General features: G+C 49.5%; 6 protein-coding genes across 6 annotated transcripts; 2 read left to right on the top strand and 4 right to left on the bottom strand.

Annotated features, from left to right (window-relative positions):
- Positions 1–663: 663 nt before the first annotated feature.
- On the bottom strand, positions 664–1499 carry FOXG_13177 (uncharacterized protein). The gene is made up of 4 exons (XM_018393129.1): positions 1103–1499; positions 960–1041; positions 772–896; positions 664–715 (listed from the first exon to the last, which is right to left on the bottom strand). The coding sequence occupies exons 1-3, from the start codon at positions 1245–1247 to the stop codon at positions 863–865; spliced, it is 261 nt and encodes an 86-aa protein (XP_018252338.1). The 5' UTR covers positions 1248–1499; the 3' UTR covers positions 664–715; positions 772–862.
- A 5571-nt stretch (positions 1500–7070) lies between these two features.
- FOXG_13176 (uncharacterized protein) lies at positions 7071–8665 on the top strand (the record flags this gene model as incomplete). Its single annotated transcript, XM_018393128.1, has 2 exons — positions 7071–7966; positions 8017–8665. 2 exons carry the CDS (start codon positions 7071–7073, stop codon positions 8663–8665), a joined length of 1545 nt encoding a protein of 514 aa, XP_018252337.1.
- Positions 8666–9125: 460 nt separating this feature from the next.
- FOXG_13175 (uncharacterized protein) lies at positions 9126–10838 on the bottom strand (the record flags this gene model as incomplete). Its single annotated transcript, XM_018393127.1, has 3 exons — positions 9126–9839; positions 9949–10043; positions 10103–10838. 3 exons carry the CDS (start codon positions 10836–10838, stop codon positions 9126–9128), a joined length of 1545 nt encoding a protein of 514 aa, XP_018252336.1.
- A 934-nt stretch (positions 10839–11772) lies between these two features.
- Positions 11773–13336, bottom strand: FOXG_13174 (uncharacterized protein). The gene is made up of 4 exons (XM_018393126.1): positions 12862–13336; positions 12526–12808; positions 12161–12475; positions 11773–12113 (listed from the first exon to the last, which is right to left on the bottom strand). The coding sequence occupies exons 1-4, from the start codon at positions 13249–13251 to the stop codon at positions 11833–11835; spliced, it is 1269 nt and encodes a 422-aa protein (XP_018252335.1). The 5' UTR covers positions 13252–13336; the 3' UTR covers positions 11773–11832.
- Positions 13337–15005: 1669 nt separating this feature from the next.
- Positions 15006–16884, top strand: FOXG_13173 (uncharacterized protein; the record flags this gene model as incomplete). The annotated part of the gene is made up of 7 exons (XM_018393125.1): positions 15006–15207; positions 15262–15394; positions 15447–15638; positions 15695–15846; positions 15899–16137; positions 16187–16458; positions 16512–16884. 7 exons carry the CDS (start codon positions 15006–15008, stop codon positions 16882–16884), a joined length of 1563 nt encoding a protein of 520 aa, XP_018252334.1.
- A 50-nt stretch (positions 16885–16934) lies between these two features.
- On the bottom strand, positions 16935–19802 carry FOXG_13172 (uncharacterized protein). The gene has a single exon (XM_018393124.1). It carries the CDS (start codon positions 19615–19617, stop codon positions 16984–16986), a length of 2634 nt encoding a protein of 877 aa, XP_018252333.1. The 5' UTR covers positions 19618–19802; the 3' UTR covers positions 16935–16983.
- Between the last annotated feature and the right edge of the window lie 510 nt (positions 19803–20312).

The raw sequence follows: 20312 nt of genomic DNA, 5'->3' as shown, positions 1-20312 counted from the left end.
ACCCGGGCCGAGAGCAGCTGCGCACGGTGGTGGGAGGGCCTCCGCACCCGCTCACCATTCTTGCAATCCATGATACCTCTAGAGCCTCCAAGTTCGGAGGAAGGCGGGGTCTTGCTTGATACGGAGCAACTGTACCAGTGAGAAAGAAAGCAATTGAAGAGTAGCCCTTGCGCGATACTGAGGTGGAGGGTAACGTATGTCGCGGTGCTGTTGAAAGTAGAGAAAAAGAGATGAACAAGAAGCGCAGCAAAGAGGATCGACGTGGGGCTTTATAATCGGGCCACGTCACACCAGTTGGCCACTGAGACTTTAGGGACATGAAGCCTGGAAATGTGAGTTTGACCGCTAAACCTTAGGCAGCAGCCCCGCATTCTGACTTGGTCTCACTGAGGAATCTGAGTTACGCGATGGCATGAATGAATGAATTCATGTTAACATGTGTGTCACCACGGGCGCAAGAGAAAAGTGTTTGGTGTATTCTGTTTTATTTAAAAGTCAAAATGCCCATCGAGCAACGCGTAAAGTGAAGCCAAAGGTATTAAAGCAAGATAACAAAATAAGGTGTTTGTTTTCAACACAACACAATATAAGGCGTCATACACTACGCCAAAAACACAATAACCTTAATGTTAAGTCTCAGCAGATCACACAGCTGCTGCCTTGAACCTTAAGATCCAACTGAACAAGTGGCCTCAATCCACGAGCATAAAGAAGACTGCAAGGATGGTGAGCTGGGACGTTTCAGAACAGACAGAGCGATTAGACACTTACTGTTTCCCCCGTCCTTGGCAGGCCGAATGCCCTCTCCATCGTCACCCTCTCAAGGCGATCACCACCAAGGCTCCAACCCCAAAAGGCCACATCAAAACAAGCCAAGAACCCTCACTTCCATCACACTGTAATATGCCCCAGTCAGTTTGTTTGCGGGAGTGACCCAGATAGCAAGTAATGCAACTCACAGATGCGCCGCTGCGCAATCGTCATCAACAACGGTCAATCGGGCCACAATTATCCGGTCACGGTAGTCAATTACTACGTGACCTGTGATGCTCGTTAATGTTCTGGTGAAAAGCTTGAGGAAATGCAAGAGATAGCTGCTTACCGGCCCTCCAACGCAAATCAATGACATCGACATCGAAGAGATCCCGAGTTTGCATTCCTTCCTTCGCCGTCGCAAAATCACAAGCAAAGACCTGCCGCATGTCGACAAATTGCAACCAATACAGCAAGTCACTAAAGATCATCATCAGCAATAGCAAGGTAGCCTAGACATAGATAAGACAAACATCTCGCAATCTTCGATTGCCAAGTACGGCTCCACGGTACCACGCAAAACGCATCCATCATCGGATATATCACAGGCCAGATGGAGGCGTTGAAAGACCTAGCTGATCGCTTGGAACGGGGTCAAGGCGTATCGAGGCAGCAGCAGGCCTTCATCAACAGCATCGCATCGGGCGGCGGCAACCTATCAATGGCTGTTAGCGAGAGCTTGCTGATCGCCGACTCTGACAAACTTACGGTCCATACTGGGCGTGGTTCATGGAGTTGAAATGCGCGGTCGAGTTGTTTGAATTGACGGTGTAAATGCTACGGGTGCGCGGGTCAGCAATGAATTGACGACGACGACGACGAGGACATGTACACTCCTACTTTTTATCGTGAGAATCGAGCGCTATCGCGGGGTGAAGGAGGGGAAGTGAGGAGGAAAAGAGAGGGAAAATGTCATATAGAGAAAAGAGCGCTGCGATGAGTATTTGTTAGTCAAGGCGCTATGGGACGGGAATGGATCAGTGGCGGGTGTCTCACGTGTGGCGAAAGAAAAAAAACTATGAAGACTGGGGGCGGGAATGTTAGTAAAACACCAAATTAATCAATTGAGGAATTGCTGACTTAGCGGACCGAGGCTGGCTCGGCGGGTTAGTAATAGATTGGATCAGGTCGCAAGACAACGCAGTGGGACTAGGCGCAGTTAGCACGAGTGCGATAACGATGGACAGGCAATGGCAGATGACTTACGAAACACAAGTTGAGGATAAACACATTTGGATAACACTTGGGTCACGCAATCATGTCGCTCGCCTGTAAAGCCACGCCTTGAGTTCGTCAAGTACATTAAGCGGCGGGGAGGCAGAGGTAGATGACTCAACCGAACTAAATCGGGAGTCCTGTTTGGCGCATTCGAACTGGGGGATGTCGAAATGGGTTATCGCCCAATCGGCCGCGATCTCGGGCTTCTCGGACAGCATCCTGTAGAAGTCTTGGTGGCCGAGTACAGTGTAGAGCTCTCTTCGGGCTGTCGCTAGGAGCTCGCACTGGATGAACATGTGGAACACGGTCTCGTCGGCGGCTTTGCAGTCACAAAGCGAAGTGTCGGAGCGCTGAACCATGGTTAGCAGTCTTGACTCGTTGGAGAAAAGCTGCCAGGCTTACGCGCATCCAGTGCAAGTGACTGTCGAGAGCGATGAATTCCGTTCGGCACTGGATCAGAATGGTGCTTTGTGCTCGAGATAGGCCGCGGTAGCGCTTGAGGTTGTGAGGTCCCCATCCAGCCTTGTCCATGACGGCTGCGCTGCGGTGCCAATGCCTTGGATCGCGTTCTTCACAGTATCGGTTCCAAATCTTGCATGACATCTTTTCGGAGTCCTGCTTGGCAATCTTCGTCACTGCCTTTCTCACCATGCTGAATGAAATATTACAAACCTTACTATCCCTACACGACTCGTTAGCTCTCTCCAAAAGGGATGTGGCTGCGTGGTCCAGCGCGTGGTATGGATGATGGTCGAACTCGGCCGGCTTCTTGCCACGCCGTCGGATTCTGCGAAGCCTTTCGTGGTCTGGAGTGTCTAGAACGCGCGCTCGCTGCACGGTTGCGACCCTTTCCAGAAAGATGAGGATGTCTTCAACGTATGCCTCCTTGGAAAGTGTTCGCCCGGCAGTACCAGCGAGTGCGCCGGTGACTATCTTGAGGCATTGGTTCTGAATGGTGACGAGATAGTTTGCGACTTCCTTCGATATCTGCCACTTGACCTTCTTATTCCCGTATATGAACCAAGCGCCGCAGCCGTGTGATATAATCGGTCGAACGGTGGTGATGTAGAGCTGCCTCAAGGCTAGCATGTCGGGGCCCGCGGTTGTATTGCAGATTCGCGCGATGTCGTTCATCTTATCGTTGACCTTAGCGCCCACCTATGAAGACGAGTTAGTAGGCATCAGAGACACCTTGCAATGTGTTGATCTTACCTTTGCAACGTGTTCTCTCCAATTGAGCCTATGGTCGACCTCAACACCTAAGATTCTCATTGAGCCTTCGGGCTTCTTGCCCTCGAGCCCGGGGATTTTGGGCATGTGCTTGAAGGCATCAGCCCTGTGGCGAGGTGGACGGAAGTGCATGACGTGGTATTTGTGAGGCGAGAAAGAAACGCCGACCGAGTCGGCCCATACCATGATCCTGTCGTGGCATTCCTTGAGCGCCTTGCAGTTGTCTTCGTAATCGTCGGATACGGCGAGTAGGTAGGTATCGTCGACGTAGGCGAAGGGATAGATCCTGACCTTGGAGTTGGTGTACTCGGAAGCGGCGCCAACAATGGGCATGGAGGAGAAAAGGAAGAGGAGGGGAGACAGGGGACTGCCCTGAGGAATCCCCATGTTGACCCAGAAGCTGGATGAGGTGAAGCCCGGGAGCTTCATGTCGGTGCTGCGATCAGTAAGAAACGACCAGATGAAACTGAGCATCCATTCCGGGAGGCCAGCCTCTTGAAGAATCTTCATGAGCTTGACCCGCTCGACTCTGTCGTACGCACCCGTGATGTCCAGTCCCATCACAGTAGCCAGTCTCCGGATCTTGCAAGTCCAGGCGTAGTAGACATTGTTGAGGAGATACTGGAGCGCCTTTGTGGTGCACTTGCCAGGAGTGCCAAACTGTACGTCGGGGAGGAGGTTGTGATCGACAGCAAGCTGTTTGAGCCGATGGGTGACGATCTTCTCGAGAAGCTTTCCCATGCAAGGAAGCAAAGCGACCGGTCGCCAGCTCTTGGGCTGCTCGTAGTCATCCTTGTCTGGCTTTCGCAGCATGACCGTGCACGCCTGTTTGAAGGCAGCGGGATGATGACCGAGCTTGAGACAGGCGGCAAACAGGTGGTGAAGGTAGGGCAGAAGCTCCTCCTGGGCCATCTTCATACCCTCGTAGGCTAAGAGGTCTGGCCCTGCGGCCTTGCCACTCGGTGCGCCTGCGATCAAACTCCGGACCCCGGACTTGTCCAAATCCTGCGAAACGACGAGAGCAACTCTGTCAGAGTCGTCGGGTGGCCGGTTGGGAGGGACCTGCTGTTCATCGCTGGTCCCGTCTGGTCACATGGCCTGTCTGAAGCAGCCAGCCATGCCATCAGGCGTACGATGGGTAACATTGTCTGCTTTCAGCTGCCGGATGGGCATGAGTGCCTTCTTGTTCCAGGTGGCGCCCCTTCTGGCCCAAAAGTAGAGTCTTCTGCGCTTCGCAATGTCTTGGGATAGCATGCGATGGAAAGAAGCGGAGCGCTCTTTGCGAATGACGCTTTGCGCAAAGCGCTTGACCTTGTAATGTTGCTGGCTCTCTGTGCTGATGCCAGAGTTCCGTTCTCTCTCCGCCGCCAGTTTCAGAAGATTCTCGGCTCGCTGAGTGACAAGGCTCGGCCTGGCCTTGGGACGCTTGGACCCTGGCGGCGGTGCTAGAGGTACCAGTCTCTCGATGGCTGGATTGAATGCCTGTACCACCTTACGCGCGTAGTTGTCGGTCATGGCAGGGGTGGTGAGCGCCGGAAACCCCAGAGGTTTCAGTGAGCCGTCAACACACGCACGAAACTTGTTGGGGTCGGCGAGCTTCCAAAGGTAGTAGGTGCTGGGCACTCGATCGATCTCGAGGTTCAACGTTGTCATAATGACACGGTGATCAGAATCGAAGCCTGGTACGTCTGGGGACTCCCATTTGCGAACAAACGGGACGATAGCTGAGCTGGCGTAGGTAAGGTCAATGGTACTGTTGTACTCGCCAGCAATGCACTGTCCTCTGGAGTAGGTGGGAAAGCCACGGGTAGTCAAGAGGCCCATCCTGGCCTGATTTAGGCCATTGGCAAGCTCGACGGCCTGGGGTTCGATAATCTTTACTTTGTCGCCACCCCAGACCGTATGGTGAAGGTTGAAGTCGCCGACAAGAAAGTCTTGACCAGTTGCAGTAACCTTCTGGAGGAGATCTGGGATCTTGACCTTCTTCAGCTGATTGTGGACGTTGTGAATCGCAATCGTTTGGTCGTCACTGATGCGCAATAGCAGTGTAGCGGCCAGCCCAAAATTGACATCGTCGTGGAATTCCACGTCCCAATCTGCAATTGGGATGGACTTGTGTATCAGGTAAGCAACTGCATGCAGCATCTCCTTTTCCTGATACGGGCTCTTGATCTTTAGCGCATTTCTCTTCTTGGTCTTGGCTTGTTCCTCGCCCTGGGTCTCGAGAAGTTCAGGGTTATTGGGTCCAAACGCAAGGATATGATCAGGAAATTGGATGCCTCTAATGTTTGATGGGAGATCTTGCAGGCAGAGAATATCAACTCTCTTATCGCAGTTATGAATCCAATTCTTGAGTGACTGGATTCTGTCTGGGGCCGCCTTGACGTTGATTTGGACGATGCTGAGATCTGACGGGCTGTCAACCAGGCGAGTCAGTCTTTCCTTTCTCCCCTTCGCTTTGAATCGCTTTTTTTGGCCTTTTGAGAGCGGCCTCTTCATCGGGACGGTACTTGTCATAACGCCCAGAAAGAAAATTATATACCAAAGTGTATGAGGTGAGGATTTAGTTGTTCTAGTGAGAAGAGAGTTTCAGCTGGAATTCGGTGTGGTGATAGTGCTCCAGAGTTCGTGTATGGCATCGATCGTGACATTTCTGGGCAGGATGTAACAGCCAGTTAATCAACAAGAAGTGTGATGCCTAATCTCATCACAAAGGTGTTATTGTTTACGACTCGATCAAACATGGCATTCTCCCCAGCAACCTCTTGGTGCCAAGGCTAACCAGCTTATGATACACTATTCCTTGCTTGATATTCCAGGGTCTGTACGGAGTAGAAATGGTTACATTGCTGCAGGGTCAAACTTCTCAAGCCTTACCGCAGTCGAAAGGCTCGGCGGCGTTTGTCCACTCGAAAATGTGACTAACAAGCGCTTGTCTTTTCGTTTCTTTTTTTCATGCTTGCAAATTATCACTGTAGGCATCGGCCGCTGCGCTATTGCCAAGGTACGAATGCGCGCTAGGTGCGCTATGGGTCGCCCACCAATTGGCGGCGGTATCTGTCGCTGACTGGGCCCAGTTCCAGCTGCTCAAGAAACTGAAGCTACCCGACACTAATTTCCATAATGTGATTTGTATGTACTCTTACAATTCACAGTCATTGCTTTTGGTCCGCACCTTCAACCATTGGCGGAATTGGCTGTTTAGACCTGAGATACTGGACAGCGGAACAATATTGTGATAAGCCATTGCTTGCAAGTTGGTATACAAGTCCTTTTGTCCGACGCTAGAACCCTACGAGCCCAATATTGATTGCCCAGCATTTTCTCACGACGACACCCCCAAGGGGAGAACGACCCAGACAGGTTCAACGTAAGCTGAAAACCTTGCAGGCCTTTTGACTGACTTCTTTTCTTTTTACACTCCGTGCAGTGTCTCAGGTCTTCCGATGTCTATTGTTATGGCCGCATTGTTTTTCTGCCCCAAGTCTAGAACACAGTCTCTAATTTCCTGCCGTGGCTAATCTCCGTATCCAGTCCCCTTTCGGTTCACAGAAGACGCAGAACCATGGTTGAAAAGACGCGTGAAGTTGTTGACAAAACAATGATGACGATGGTCAATGACTTAACTAATTGTTTACCATGATTAAAACCCACTGTTGAAATTTGATCCAGCCGTCAATCATTTATGCTTCGTGGTTATACGCCTCCAGCCAAGTAACAATTTCCACTACACCCATCTGTCAACTCCAACATTTGTTTGTTTTCTTCTATTGCTACCTTACAACTTACGCTTACATCTCATTCTCTAAATGTCCGATTCACAGCCTAAGTCTCCGGAATCCACTCAGACTCTCGAGGACAAAGTCAATAGTCCCAACGCTTCATCCCTGCCAGACTTGGAAGAAGCAGATTTTGAACTCTCAGAAGATGATGCCCCGTTCCAAGAGAACGAAACACGCGGTGCGGGCGAGAGCTTTCAGGACAACAATGATGAAGATGATGTCGTGACTTCCGACGGTCTTCCTCCTGACGGAGCCGGTCCAGCTGATAACACCAGCGCGGATGGTATTGCAAACCTCGCAATCTCCCCAACAATGGAAGAGTCCCTCGCAAATCTTAATGATCTGCTCAAAGGCACTTTGGAGATGGTCATTACGCAAAATCTTCAAACCGGCATGACTCTCCACGAGATTCTCAAAGTGCTCTTGCATCAGATGCCGGATACGGTCCTGGACACCAGGGCTAAGATCAGAGTCAAGTTGGGCGAGGACAACTACAAGAAGTTACAGAACGGCTCGGATTGCGAGCGGGCTATCAAAAGATTACGGGATGCAGGCTCCCCTTGGAATATGGTCACAGACATGCGACTTCTTGGAAACAAGACCATGTTGCTGACTGTCGCCAACGATGCCTGGGATGACAAGATCCGTCTCGAGGCTGGCAAGCTCAGCGCTATCATTGGACTTGACCCGAATTGCAGGGTTATGCCGAAGCGGTACTCTGTTGAAATCTTGAACTATTATGCGAGGGCCAACGAGAATCCCAGGTCGCAAAAGGCACTTTGGTCTCTCTGGAACGAAGTTGAGATTGCCGATGCTTTTACGTCATCTGGTGCACTCATCTTGTCCATGGAATCCCGAGAGGATGCAGAGAAGCTTTGGAAGGGCAGCGGTGTGATACTAGGCAAGCAACAGCTACCAGCCAAGTAAGCTTTGATCCTAGAATGCGTAGCAATCGCTGACCGACTCTTCTCAGGCCCATCGATCTTCGTGGCCTCAATGTGTGGTGCCGCAACTGCAACAAGCCTTCGCATCTCCACCATGAGTGCAAAATGGCAACACAATGCGGTAAGTGTGCGGGGAGCCACCATACAAGTCAGTGCACCACAGCTGGGCCCTACCGCTGTGTCAACTGCCCCGAGAGCCATCGCTCTGCTTCGACATGTTGCAAGAACTCCGAAGTTGTCAGGATGTTGAAGGGGTGCCAAGAGTGGCGAAAGGCTGGGCCCTCATGGGCTAGAGCTATTCAGCAGCCACAACTACCTGACGAGGCCCTCATGAGTAAGTTGCGAGCGTACCGAAATACGCCAGCCGGGCGAGCGTTTCTGGATGGCTTCATGTCGGTCCCGGACCCAAAGCAGGTCGGGGGCGATCGAGGATCAGCCAATGCCGGAGCTACCACTGCCGCTAAGTCTGCTAGCAAGCCTGCCACCAATAAGAGGAAGCGGAAGTGGGATAGTCGCGTTTTTATGAGTGAAGAGGCGCCTCTCAATTTGATGGACGTTCTCCAAGAGAATCAGCGACAGCTGGACAAGGCGAAGAGGGGATCTGGACCGGCTAGGCGCGGAAGGCCCCGAAAAGGTCTTGAAAGGACGAATACACTCAAGAGGCGTAAGGGAAACTAGGTAACAGTATTTGGTCTTTTGGTGATGAGGCGGATGTTTCGGGCTGGCTGAGGGGTACATCTACTGTGTTGCTTCATATTCGATCACCTTGAGACACGTCGCGCATCCTCCCACGCGATGTTTTGTAATATTACTTTTTAGTTAGAACTACTTACCAATCGTTTCCTTGATCAAGAACCTTCCTCATCGACGCTTGCGTTTTTCTTACAGCCATAATGTTACTGTTGTGTCGGCGGCTTATCCTGAAAGCTATGATTGTCCACTCTTCAGGCCGAACCCAGCCGCAATGTATTCAATTGATATCTGAGATACGACTTCTGACACTCACAATTGTCTGTATCATCCAGCTCACAAATGTCACTCCGCCTGTACAGATTCAAGCTGGCGATGGAATCTGACATTGTCTCACTAACTAACTATCATACACTAGTAATACAGCTCGGCTTCTCAAGAAGAACCATCAAGAGTAACGCCGGCGGACAGAAACAGTAGACTTGACTGAAGAACAAGAGCTGGAACTGCCACTTCGTTTACGCTTACTTGATTCTACCCAGCCACAGAACCTCCACTCACAAAGCAATTCCTCCTTGTCCTGTTCCGTAAGCCCAGTAACCCTGCTGAAATCAACACCTTTGGTAGGCCACCAGCCTTCGCCACCACGCAAATAGATATCCAGCCGTTGATCCATGGACCGAATATCATCCTCTGTTGCGGAGAGACCTCTGCGTGGCCCATAGGGGGCTTTACAGTCAGACATGGCTTTGAGCTTTTCAGATAAAAGCCTATCAGGAATGCCAGAGTAGTCCCATATGACGTATGCGCACTCGACAAGCCAGGACACAAATCTGGCCATCTGGCACTCGTTGAAGTTGGTGTCGTACCAAGCACACTTCCAATTGTGACATGAACTCGATTGCAGACCATCAAACTCTCCATCCTGTGGCCGCGAGAGCAAGTCCCAATGTTCAGAGGTGAGGTCACCAACCTTTATATCCCAGAGTTGATATTTCTCCATAAGTACTTCCAACGGATCATTCAAGCACTCGAAGAGGCCCGAGACGCCGTCTAAGGCATATCGAGGCTCAACACCTGGGGGCGGTTTCAGTAGCTGCGATGTGGCCTCGTAGCCCTTCGTCTGGTAGACCGTCAAGTGGAAAGAAAGTCCGCGGGTAAACTATATCAGACATATGTTAGAATACGAGCACATCTCATAAAAGGTGGCTGGGTTTGTTTTGGTAGCGTGAAAACCACAAAATGCGAGGGGACAGAAGGTGATGACGAACCAATTCATGGCACCTGATGAAGCTGCTGTCGGTGTATACATATCTGGCGCTCCACCCAGCATATCCGATATCGTTCTCAGCAAGGTAATCAAAGGCTGTGAAGTCGGTCTGGTTAATTCTGGAGGCACTAATGAAGGTTCCGGTGTGTACTCACAGCGCACGATATTCCTTTCGAGAAAACGGTATACACACAACAGCTGGTGGTTAACCCAAGGCGAGAAGTAGTGGAAAAGCACCCCTAGATACTCCTCGGGTGTATGATCAAATCGTAACATGTAATTGTCGAAATTGAATCGCCAGTCTTCTGGCCAAACATTGGTACAAAACATATTGCAGACTGTCTGGAAGAGGTAGAATGATCTATTGAGGCGGAACTTTTCGGCCGTTGTGAGTGAAGCAGTGTGTTTGATACCAAAAATATTCAACATGGTTACAGACTCTTCAGCCATAATCTGGCGTAAAAGCAACACTACCTCATAGTCTCGGCTTAGAGAGGCATAGTCAGACCAAGAGAGTGTGTTTAGCGACAAAGGAGGGGTGGCAAGTGTCTCTGAGAGATGGTGGAAGCACGTAAAACTATTCCCAGACTCGCCTGTGTCATGGGACTTTGGGCAGAAACGAGCTAGCATTCCATTGATAGCTGCTCTATCTCCAGGTGCCATTCGGCTAGACTCAAGTGATAGCAATGCATACGGCAAAGTTGTCTCGGGAATCTGCGTGGTGATAATACTCTGGGCAATGTAGCGAGGGTGTTCTTTGAATGCATCGTAAAAGATGCTATGACTCAATATGGTTGTGCCCAGCTGCTGAATTGAGTCTGAATGCTCGAGGATATTTCCGACAATGTGTAGGGGTAGTAGTGGAAGTGGTGGAAACGAATTGGAAGCCATAATGGCCAGCCTCCACGTAGAAATGCCAAGTTAGATACAGAACCGTATTGCAGATAGAAACAGAGACATTGAGAGGCCTCGAAGAGACTTTTACGCACTATCTTATTGATCAGGAACCAGCCCAGGGCTCTATTTTAGCGCCATTTTGGCCAGTGAGCCCCTGTTGTTTCTTCCAGCTCGTCTTGGGGAGGCTTTTCGTTCCCAGGGGCAACTGTGCCTGTAATTTGGTTGTCTCAGGGGCGTTCCCAAAGCGGTACAGGCGACATCTGTAGGGGGACGCGCATAATTATAGCGGTCCACTACGGCTGCATTCATGGGCTGGTTGAAACCCTGGGCGAGTTCGAGATTCTGCCTATCTTGGCCACTGCCGGCCAATTGGCTCCGGGTATTTGTGACCTGTAGTTTTTTGTTTTTTTATTCCGCTGCATTGATAAATCCTGAACTAGTAGAATCCTCCGACCAAAGCTTGCCAAGTGTAAGCCGACAGAGCGCCGCGCCTGATGTGTCTTACTGTAAGCGTAACATTCATTACGACTAGCTTGTTCTTTTCATAAGCGCCTTATACTATTACATAGAAGAGTTATACTATATCAAGTCCTGCTCTTCATACAGGCATAAAAAGGTATTACAGAGTTTCTTTCATTTAAGACAGGTTATTTACTATAACCTAATTAGTTAGCTAACTTAACCTTTAACAGCTGGCTTCCATACTAGCCGTGATTAAATATGAGATTATATAGTACTTAAGAGTCTTTCAGTGAGGTGTCTTTTTTTGCTATGAATTTCCAATAATGTAAATAAACTAATAAGTAAGCCTTTTCTTAGAGAAGTATACTATAATTTAAAGCTAGCTATGAGTAAAAAGCTTTATATGCAATACTTTATTCTATTTAATATAGTAAGTAATTATTTAGATTTTTATTTTTATAATTCATTTATAATAATTAAATATTTTAAATGATCCCCAAAGTAAAAATCTATATTAATTATCTTCTTAAAGTCTATGCAGTGCTTCAACATTCTCAGTCTCCTCAAATTCTATGTATGGCATGCGCTTTGTCAACAGCGGGCTCATCTTGCTAATTCTCTTCCAATTATGCGCATCAAGACAGGCTCGCCTCGAGGCCAGTACTGCTGGACGCGTTCGGGTAATGACCGCTCGTTCATACTCATCCAGCGCGGATCTCAGATCGCCATCGCCGCTGAGAGCAGGAACAACTCGTTCCACAAAGTCTTTAACGTCGAAGATGACATGGTTTGCGCCCTCTCCCCGGTCTTCGTTGTTAGCTATAGGTATACAAAGAATGAAAGATGAGTCTTACACATTGCCATTGCGTGAAGAGCATCTCCCATGAGTACAGCTCGGCCAGCCGTTTGGAAGTCTGTCGGAGGGGTCAAGTCTTGTATCTTGAGACCTTTCATCTCGCTATCCAGCGAGACTGCGGATGCAAGCGGACGAAAGCATCCCGCCCAGGTGAGAGTCAACTCTTGAACCAACTTGTACTTCTCTTCCGGTGTCTCCGGAATCTCGATAGGAGAAGGTCTGTTCAGGAAACCTTCGCGATATGGCCACGAGACACATAGTTGCCCGATGTACGGGCGGCTGGTATCGGCGTGATTGCCTGGCGCGTCGAGGACTAGTGGCCATGAGCAACGTTTATAGTCAGAACAAAGTCTAGTGACTTACCACTAAAGTATATGAAGGTGTCATTCCTCGAGTTTGTGCTGTGAAAGAAGTAGGGATCAAGGTCGCGAATTGGCTTGATCTGTGAAGGTGATAGCTCCATCTTGATGCCTAGCATTCGAACAGGAATGTCTTGGAGCTTCCACTCGGGGAACAGTGAGCGACGCACTCGTGAGTGACTGCCATCACATGCGACGAGTAAACTCCCAGTCACTGAGCTGCCATCCTCGAATGAAGCAGTGACAGAGTCGTCTGTCGACACGACTCCGGTAACAGCTTTACTCCACTGATATCCGGAAGTGTCAGTGCAGGAAAACTGGACTCAGGGCTGCAACGTACCTCAATGTCAATCCCAGTGGCTAGCAGAACTCTGAGACCCTGTCTTGTCACTCGGACGCGTTCTGCCTCTGGTGCTTTAGGTACAGAGGCCTTGAGCTCTCCTGTACTCAATTCGAAGAACGGGAAGCTCGACGACAGCCCTTGGGTAACAGCTTCTCGATCGACATAGGCTTCTGGCAAGCGATCGAACAGAGGCTTGGGTAAAAGTGCTTTCAAGGCAGGCAGCGTCCAGAGAAGAGTGAGACCCCATCCTACGCCACGTGTTTCAAGGTCTGTGTCGCGTTCGAATACACGGAAGGGAATACCATGTCGTGAGAGACTCTGTGCAAGAAGCAGGCCGCTTATACCAGCACCTATGATGAGGACAGGTTGATCTTCAGTTGGAATCATTTGCTGAGGGTTGAAAATGAACTATGCTTGTTGGGAGAAATGGCCAGTGGGCTTCTTTATTAATTCTCTCATTTGTATGTCAGATTACGGATTCTCACATCAGATGGAAAGCGATTGCCGTGCCTGACACGATGACTAACTCGGCATAAGAGCGGGGTCATGGGCCGAAGTCTCCGCAGAGGCTCTGCTAACGTCGCAGTCGGTAGTTCTGTCTTGGCCTAAAACAACGACTACAACAAATAGAAATAGGTCTTTGCTGCTCTCCAAACCTTATTGCTCTAATCAGCCGGGAACCTGATTTCTCCGCATTGGTCATGTCATGAGTGCGGCTTTTGGGGTCGAGAGTATCTTTGCCGAAAGGGCCCATCGTTTCGGAAAGATCGTGATCCTTCTCTGCCTTTGTTACACAATGTCTCCTCTCATACTCGCCCTGGCGAATACGTAAATAGAATTTCGATAGATGCAAATAATACTACGCCTCAAAAACCGGCATTGGATATCTTTGAAGAGCATGATATGTACGTACCAATTTTGCCTTGCCTGAAGTTGCTCGATATAGAATCATGACTTCAAGCTTTGCTAATATTGAGCATCAAGGAATTTACAACGACGTCTATTATATAGCATGCACTTTATTGACCCGGTGTGATACTACTTATGCAGAACATGCTTCTACCTCAAGGGCTAAGTCCTTTATCGCATATGCGCTCTGCAAAATTCGCATCCGTGAGCGATTATCAGCGTATAACTGATAGGGAGTCACTGCATATAAATCCCTTTGTCTTGTCACCCAATACAACTTCGCAATTGCAAAAAGCCAATCCAGACTGCTATGGATACTTCTATCTCTATTGTGATAGCATGAACGATCTGCTGCGTTGCAGAAGCGATCGCTACTCAAGTTTTAGATGGGATCACGAAATACACTTCTCTGCTGGAGTTCTTCAGTAGACAAGTACTACGCAAGATCTATTCGCATATTCTCTGTTTATTTCCTTCGCAAGTATGGCATCCACCTTTTCTCTGCTAAATTGAATAAAGGTCTGCACACTGGTCCTGTGACATAGGCATCTCAGTCATAATCAAGCCCTTCTCAGATCGGATCTGTTACAATTACACCTGTGTAGATACGCGAGGCCCAGTCAGGAAACCCTATCTCAACCTGATTCAAATTGACGAGGTCAATTCCTTGTACCCCTATCACGGACTCCAATCGTCAAGTGACTGCACCGGTCCACCATTCGGGTCGCAGGCATTACCATCCCGATCAGACAAACAATTAAAGCCATGCCAGCTCATCTCAGGACTAAACCTCGGATTTTCTGCAAGTTTTACGTAGCGTGCTGAAATGGCCAGTCACACGTTCTCCAATAAGCCAGTTTGTTGGTGGACGACACTAGTGCTGGCTTCATGTAACACAATCAGATCGTAGCGCCATGTTGGTGGAAATGTTTGTCTGTAGAGCTGTCTTGGCGCATGTCTTCCATGCTTTACCGTCCATTTGAGCAGGAATTTTACTGCCAGGAGGGAAGATGATTAGTTTTCATTGATGGACCTGTTGATTCATGGCGTAACAGCCCAGTTAAGCAGTCCTCGAATAGCTAGCGACTACGGTAAGGAGTCTAGTGTTTTGTGCTGGATGCAATACTCTTAAAAATCGGGCGTCGCCAGAGCTTACCGACCGTCACGTTCATTATTATGCCCCTTGCCAGTTGTTAATGTTTCGCTTATCCAGTTCTCAACTTTCTGTGGTCATGGAGTCCGCCTCGCTAATTGTTTACACCGGTGTCATAACCTTCGTGTTTATATACGTCACCAAACTTCTTGCCAAAACATCGCATAATGCGCAGCTACCTCCTGGGCCCCGAGGTCTTCCTCTTGTCGGTAATGTACTAGATCTCCCACGAGCTGGCGAATTCGAGGCGCATCAATGGGCCAAGCATAAGGACTTATACGGTATGATCAATCAAAGCCCATAATTCTCTCAAATATTAACGATGAACGCGTCAGGGAACATTAGTTCCATTACGGTCTTCCGTCAAACCCTCGTCATCATCAACGACGCGAAGTTGGCTCAGACCATCCTCAACGATCGCTCAGCCAAACATTCTAGCAGATCAAAGATGACTTTCGCTGGTGAAATGTGCGCGCATATCTCCTTGCTCACTACGAATTCGCCTGCTCATAAATAACAGGGTTGGCTGGGACAAGACCTTGAGCTTTCTGCCATATAACGGCCAGCTTCGCAGTCACCGCAAGAAGGCTCACGTTTGCCTAAAGTCGGAAGCTAGCATCAAGACCAACGACGCCATACAAGAGATTGAAGTTGGACATTTTCTGCTGCATTTACTTAGAGACCCTGACCGTTTGGTTGAGCATATACAGAAGTCAGTTCAAGCTTCTCTGTCCAAATATCCGATGACAACACTGACATCTGCTTCAGGCAAGCTGGCTCTGTGATCGTTAAGGTTGTCTACGGATACACCGCTGAGCAGTTCAAACCTGATCCTCTACTTATTACGGTACGAAAGGTCGTAGATGAGTTTGGCATCGCGGCCAAGCCTGGGGCCTTTATGGTTGACCTCATCCCAATTTGTAAGGTGTCAAAGTCCCAATGAGGAATAGTGTCCTAACCAGTCCATTTTAGTGAAATATGTCCCCGAGTGGTTCCCTGGAGCTGTTTTCAAATCTACAGCGAAGCAGTGGAGGTCTAACCTCGAGAGCTCGGTTGAGGACCCAGCGGCTTTCGTGGAGTATCAAATGGCCAATGGCAAGGATAATACATCGTTCCTGTCTCAGCTACTGCAGAAGAAAAGCTTGACGGATGAGGAATACTCTGAGAACAAATGGCTAGCGGCATCTCTCTACGCTGCAGGTGCTGATACGGTATGATAAGCCTCGAGTAGGCGGAATGACGCAGCTGACCATTGACAAGACCGTGTCTGCCATCACGACGTTCTTTCTCGCTATGACCCTTTTTCCCGAGGCTCAGAAGAAAGCCCACTATGAGATTGACGAGGTCATCGGGAGAGACCGCTTACCCACGCTATCGGATCGACAAAGCTTGCCATACGTCAATGCGCTTGTGAAGGAAGTCCTCCGATGGCATCCTGTCGGACCAATGTGTCTTCCCCATACAACCTCTCAAGACGATGTTATCGACGGGTATCTTATTCCAAAGGGCGCAATGATACTTCCGAATATCTGGTAAGCTCATCATCTAATTCCCATATTCTGGTATTAACTGACGCCGCTAAAAGGCAAATCTGTCATGACTCCGCACTCTACCACGATCCAATGGCTTTCAGACCAGAGCGCTTTCTTGGTCCGGAGGCTGAGACAGACCCGGGCCGTTTTGTCTTTGGCTTTGGTCGAAGAATCTGCCCAGCGCAAGCCATGTCTGACAAGACACTGTTTCTCAATATGGCGCAGACACTTGTCGTGTTTGACATCGGAGTGAAAGAGGGAGCTGAGATGCCCAAGGCTGAGTTTACGTCTGGAGTTGTCAGTCATCCGAAGCCCTTCGAAACTGAGATCAAGCCCCAATCTTCCCAAACTCGTAAGTTGATTGAGTCAATTGAGCGCATGCATCCATGGCAGCAGAGCGATGCAGAGACTCTTGCAAGTCTGTAGCAAGATCTCACAGATCATGTAAATCAACGAGAGAGCAATTGAAGAAGAAAGTCAACGCATAATATTAAAATATCTAGTCATCCATAGTTGTTCATAACATCACCCCTGGTGATCAAAACGCCAACGCCTGCTATTCTCCTTAACAAACCACCTCGTAACAAACGCCCCCTCCTCCGCCCACTCCGCAACGTCCCTCCCAAACCTCCCCTCCACACTCTTGACAAACTCCGTGAAATCCAACGCCTGCACTGAATCATGCTCGTGCGGATCCTTCTCCAGATCCGATAATCTCCAATCCACGTTCTCTATCACCGGCACCACGAGATGTCTGTTGGGAAACCTCGCGTCGCGAACTGTAAGCATTGCTCGTCCGGGGTTCGTGACGGTGAATTGCCACTGGCCGGTGCTGTTGTCGCTGGTCTGTGTGCGTAAAGGTCGGAGGAGCGATTGGCCTTCGTAGTTGGTGATGAGGGATGATGCTGCGTCGCGGCTGCTGGGGCTGAGAGAACCGGTTTCGAGAAGAATGTCGAGAATGGTGGGGAGGACTTGTGTCGAGTGGACTGCGTCGTCTACGTTGAAGGGCGGTAATTGAGGATGCGATAGAATCAAGGGGACGTGATCGACGCCGATGTTGGGGTTGTAATAAGGTGAAGCGTAGTCGTTTTCTGGAAGCGAAGTACCGTGATCGCCTTGGAAAATAACCAATGTCTCGTTCGCAATGCCCTGCTTATCGAGAACGCCGAGGACTTTACGAATCCAACGATCGTCGTAGCCGATTGTGTTGACGTAGCGAGACATCATGTCTAGACCCTTTGCCAAAGGCGTATACTTTTCTGTCTTGGGCATGTGAAATCTATGATGGCTCGTACTCGTCAAATGAGTCAAAAACACGCGACTCTTGGCCTTGGCCGCGTCTTCGAAAATGTCGGTGATGTAATCCTCCAACGGATCCTCCTCGAATGCGAACTCGTTGATGTTCGGTAGTGTAACAGGACCATGCTTCGCACTATCACTCCGAAGATACTCCCTCCCAATCGTGTTCTTCATCGGAAATCCCATCGCAGACATTAAATTGTACTGATTGTCGTAATCGAGCGTCGCAGCTTGGAAAAAGTAAGAGTTCCACTTGTTCTCCTTGTTCATGTTGTCGTTCCACTTCAATTTCGTGCCTGAATGTCTATCGCGTTTGGACTTGGTTTCTTCGCTCAATGCCTCTGCTTGGTTCATGGCCTCGAAAACATGAGGTAGACAGGGCTGGTAAATGTGATGACTGTGCTCGAGGTTGAAGTCGGCGACGAGAGGAGCGATACCGCAGACTGTGCCGGTCATGCTCTTGAGAGTATATGTTCCGGCGGTATGCGCATTCGTAAAGTGAATTCCGCCACGTTTTGGCTTTTCAGCATGCTCAAATCCATCGTCGTAGTCTCCAGTGATAAAATTCGCGGTCGGTGTCAAACTGGCCAGCTTGTCTTGCACTTCTTGCGGGAGCTTCTTGTCAGGAAATGTATCGGCGAATCGATTCCAGATCAATCCGTCTTTCTTAATAGGAAAAACATCATTTCTCGTGCTTTCGAGAAAAAACATAACCACGTGACGAATGTTGATGTCTTTCAACTTGCCGCGAAGGGATTCTCGTAGAGGTTCATCCAGATTCGAAACCTTCAGTGGGTCGGATTCGGCGTTGTAGTGGGTTTTCTCGTCATACCAGTCCTCAAATCCTCTTGGTAGTGCGTTTTTCGGAAGCCAGCTCAAAGACGGAGGTTGAGCAAGGGCAGTGCGCTCATCCCAGCTTCGTTGCATGCCTTTACCAAAAACAGAGGGGAGATCGTCGAGGAATGGCGATGTTGAAGCAAAGTCGACAAAAGGTAAAAGGCCGCTGGTCCATGAGAGGAAAATTAGAGACGGATCCTTGGGTCGTAGAAATGTGAGTGTGAAAAGCGCCGTGAGAAGGATGCTGACGATGGGATACGGTAATATGCGTAGAAATCGGGTGCATCTGGATCCTCGGGCTGGTGAATCGCCTTTGAGTGCTCGGGCCGAATGTCGCGGTGTCTTCGATGACGATCTGGACCTATCCTTGTACTCATCCTCAGAGTACTCATCGGGGCTCGATCCGCTCTCACTGTCAATCCACTGCACGTTATCCCTCTGCGATAACTGATCATAAGCGTTCCTCCTCCCAAAACAACAGCAACAAAGTTTCCGCGCAAGAAAGTTAATCGGCCAATTAACAATATCGCCTCCCCACCCAAAAAGCCCATAGCACGCCGTTTGAAGAACGCCACTAAAACAAGCACAAAGACACAAAACGCCCAAGAATGCAGTAAACCCCGAAAAGATAATCGCTCGCGCCGACGGGTCAGCTATAAACCCAATGTTGCGCCAGTGGATCTCAGATCCAGCGACGATGTAGAAAGAAACGGAAACAATGCAGAGGGAGACATTATAAGTTATTAATAAGAATGCAAGCGCTGTGATGAATGTTCGTAGCTTGCCGGGAAAGCTGGGGACCCAGTGGCTGAGAAGGAGGCGGATGAGGAGGAGGAGGAGAACATCTTGGGTGAAGAAGGAGAAGAAGAAGAGAAGCATGCGCTTGGGGGCGACGCTGGATCGGTGGTTGTGAAGATGGACTCCCTTTGCGGCGCATACAGCTAGTGTCGTGAGAGCGAATGCGAACCGTCTATTGGCGAGTTTGGAGTAGATGAGCGAACTCAACTTCCTGAACCAGACCATCCTGGACCTTGTTTATCCGAAAAAGGGAAAAGAAGAAGAAGAAGAAGAAGAGAAGGCGGAGATTCCTGTTGAAAGGAGCGCGCAGAAGGTACTACCACGCAATCGGCCCTAACTCTGTTACACCCAGTTTTGTTTGCAGCTTTTATTGACAGAACATGGTCTCCTTTGGGTAAAAACTGTCAGGTAGGGAATACGACGGCGGACACAAGAAAAATCTGGGCGTCTGTCCGATAAATAACGCTCTACAGCCCGCGCCGCAAAAGGCGCACCCCCGTTTTCCAACAACGATCTAACGTGTAACAGACATTAGCCTCGACGATCTAGACCCAAAGATCCATTTTCACAGGGCCTTCCTGTTTCGTGAGCTTCGCCCCTATAAAGTTGGCACTTGGTTGGCTGGGGCGTAGCGGTTTGTTCGTGCTGCGCCTGAGTCTGTTGGGTAAAGATCCATTTTCGTTTACCGTATATCGACCCAGCGGGTGGAGTCGCAATCTCGAGGATGATGCCTCGTTACGGCCTAGCCAATTGCAACCCCGACACTAGCAATGCAGATCTAGCCAAGACTGGTTAAACGTGGGCGAGACCTCCTAAAAATGCTGGGTCTAGACTGAGTCTGGACTAAAGCTGGGGACAGCCCCTGAGTTTGGTGGAGCTTCAGGGTCCAGCGCTTCGGCTTGGTTTTGACTCGGGTTAAG

The sequence above is a fragment of the Fusarium oxysporum genome, chromosome 12 (assembly GCF_000149955.1).
Source record: "Fusarium oxysporum f. sp. lycopersici 4287 chromosome 12, whole genome shotgun sequence".
NCBI lineage: Eukaryota > Fungi > Ascomycota > Sordariomycetes > Hypocreales > Nectriaceae > Fusarium > Fusarium oxysporum.
The sequence above is the reverse complement of the archived record's forward strand: the minus strand, read 5'-3'. Positions and strand labels throughout refer to the sequence as shown.

What these genes read in the sequence shown, in the direction of transcription:
- FOXG_13177 (XM_018393129.1), bottom strand. Translation starts at nt 1,247, where the DNA reads ATGATGATCTTTAGTGACTTGCTGTATTGGTTGCAATTTGTCGACATG. An exon ending in TGATTTGCGTTGGAGGGCCG is followed by an intron (nt 1,042 to 1,102) that starts GTAAGCAGCTAT and finishes CGAGCATCACAG; the next exon opens with GTCACGTAGTAATTGACTAC. An exon ending in GATTGCGCAGCGGCGCATCT is followed by an intron (nt 897 to 959) that starts GTGAGTTGCATT and finishes GGCATATTACAG; the next exon opens with TGTGATGGAAGTGAGGGTTC.
- FOXG_13174 (XM_018393126.1), bottom strand. Translation starts at nt 13,251, where the DNA reads ATGATTCCAACTGAAGATCAACCTGTCCTCATCATAGGTGCTGGTATA. An exon ending in CACCTTCATATACTTTAGTG is followed by an intron (nt 12,476 to 12,525) that starts GTAAGTCACTAG and finishes CATGGCCACTAG; the next exon opens with TCCTCGACGCGCCAGGCAAT. An exon ending in TCTTCACGCAATGGCAATGT is followed by an intron (nt 12,114 to 12,160) that starts GTAAGACTCATC and finishes CTAACAACGAAG; the next exon opens with ACCGGGGAGAGGGCGCAAAC.
- FOXG_13172 (XM_018393124.1), bottom strand. Translation starts at nt 19,617, where the DNA reads ATGGTCTGGTTCAGGAAGTTGAGTTCGCTCATCTACTCCAAACTCGCC.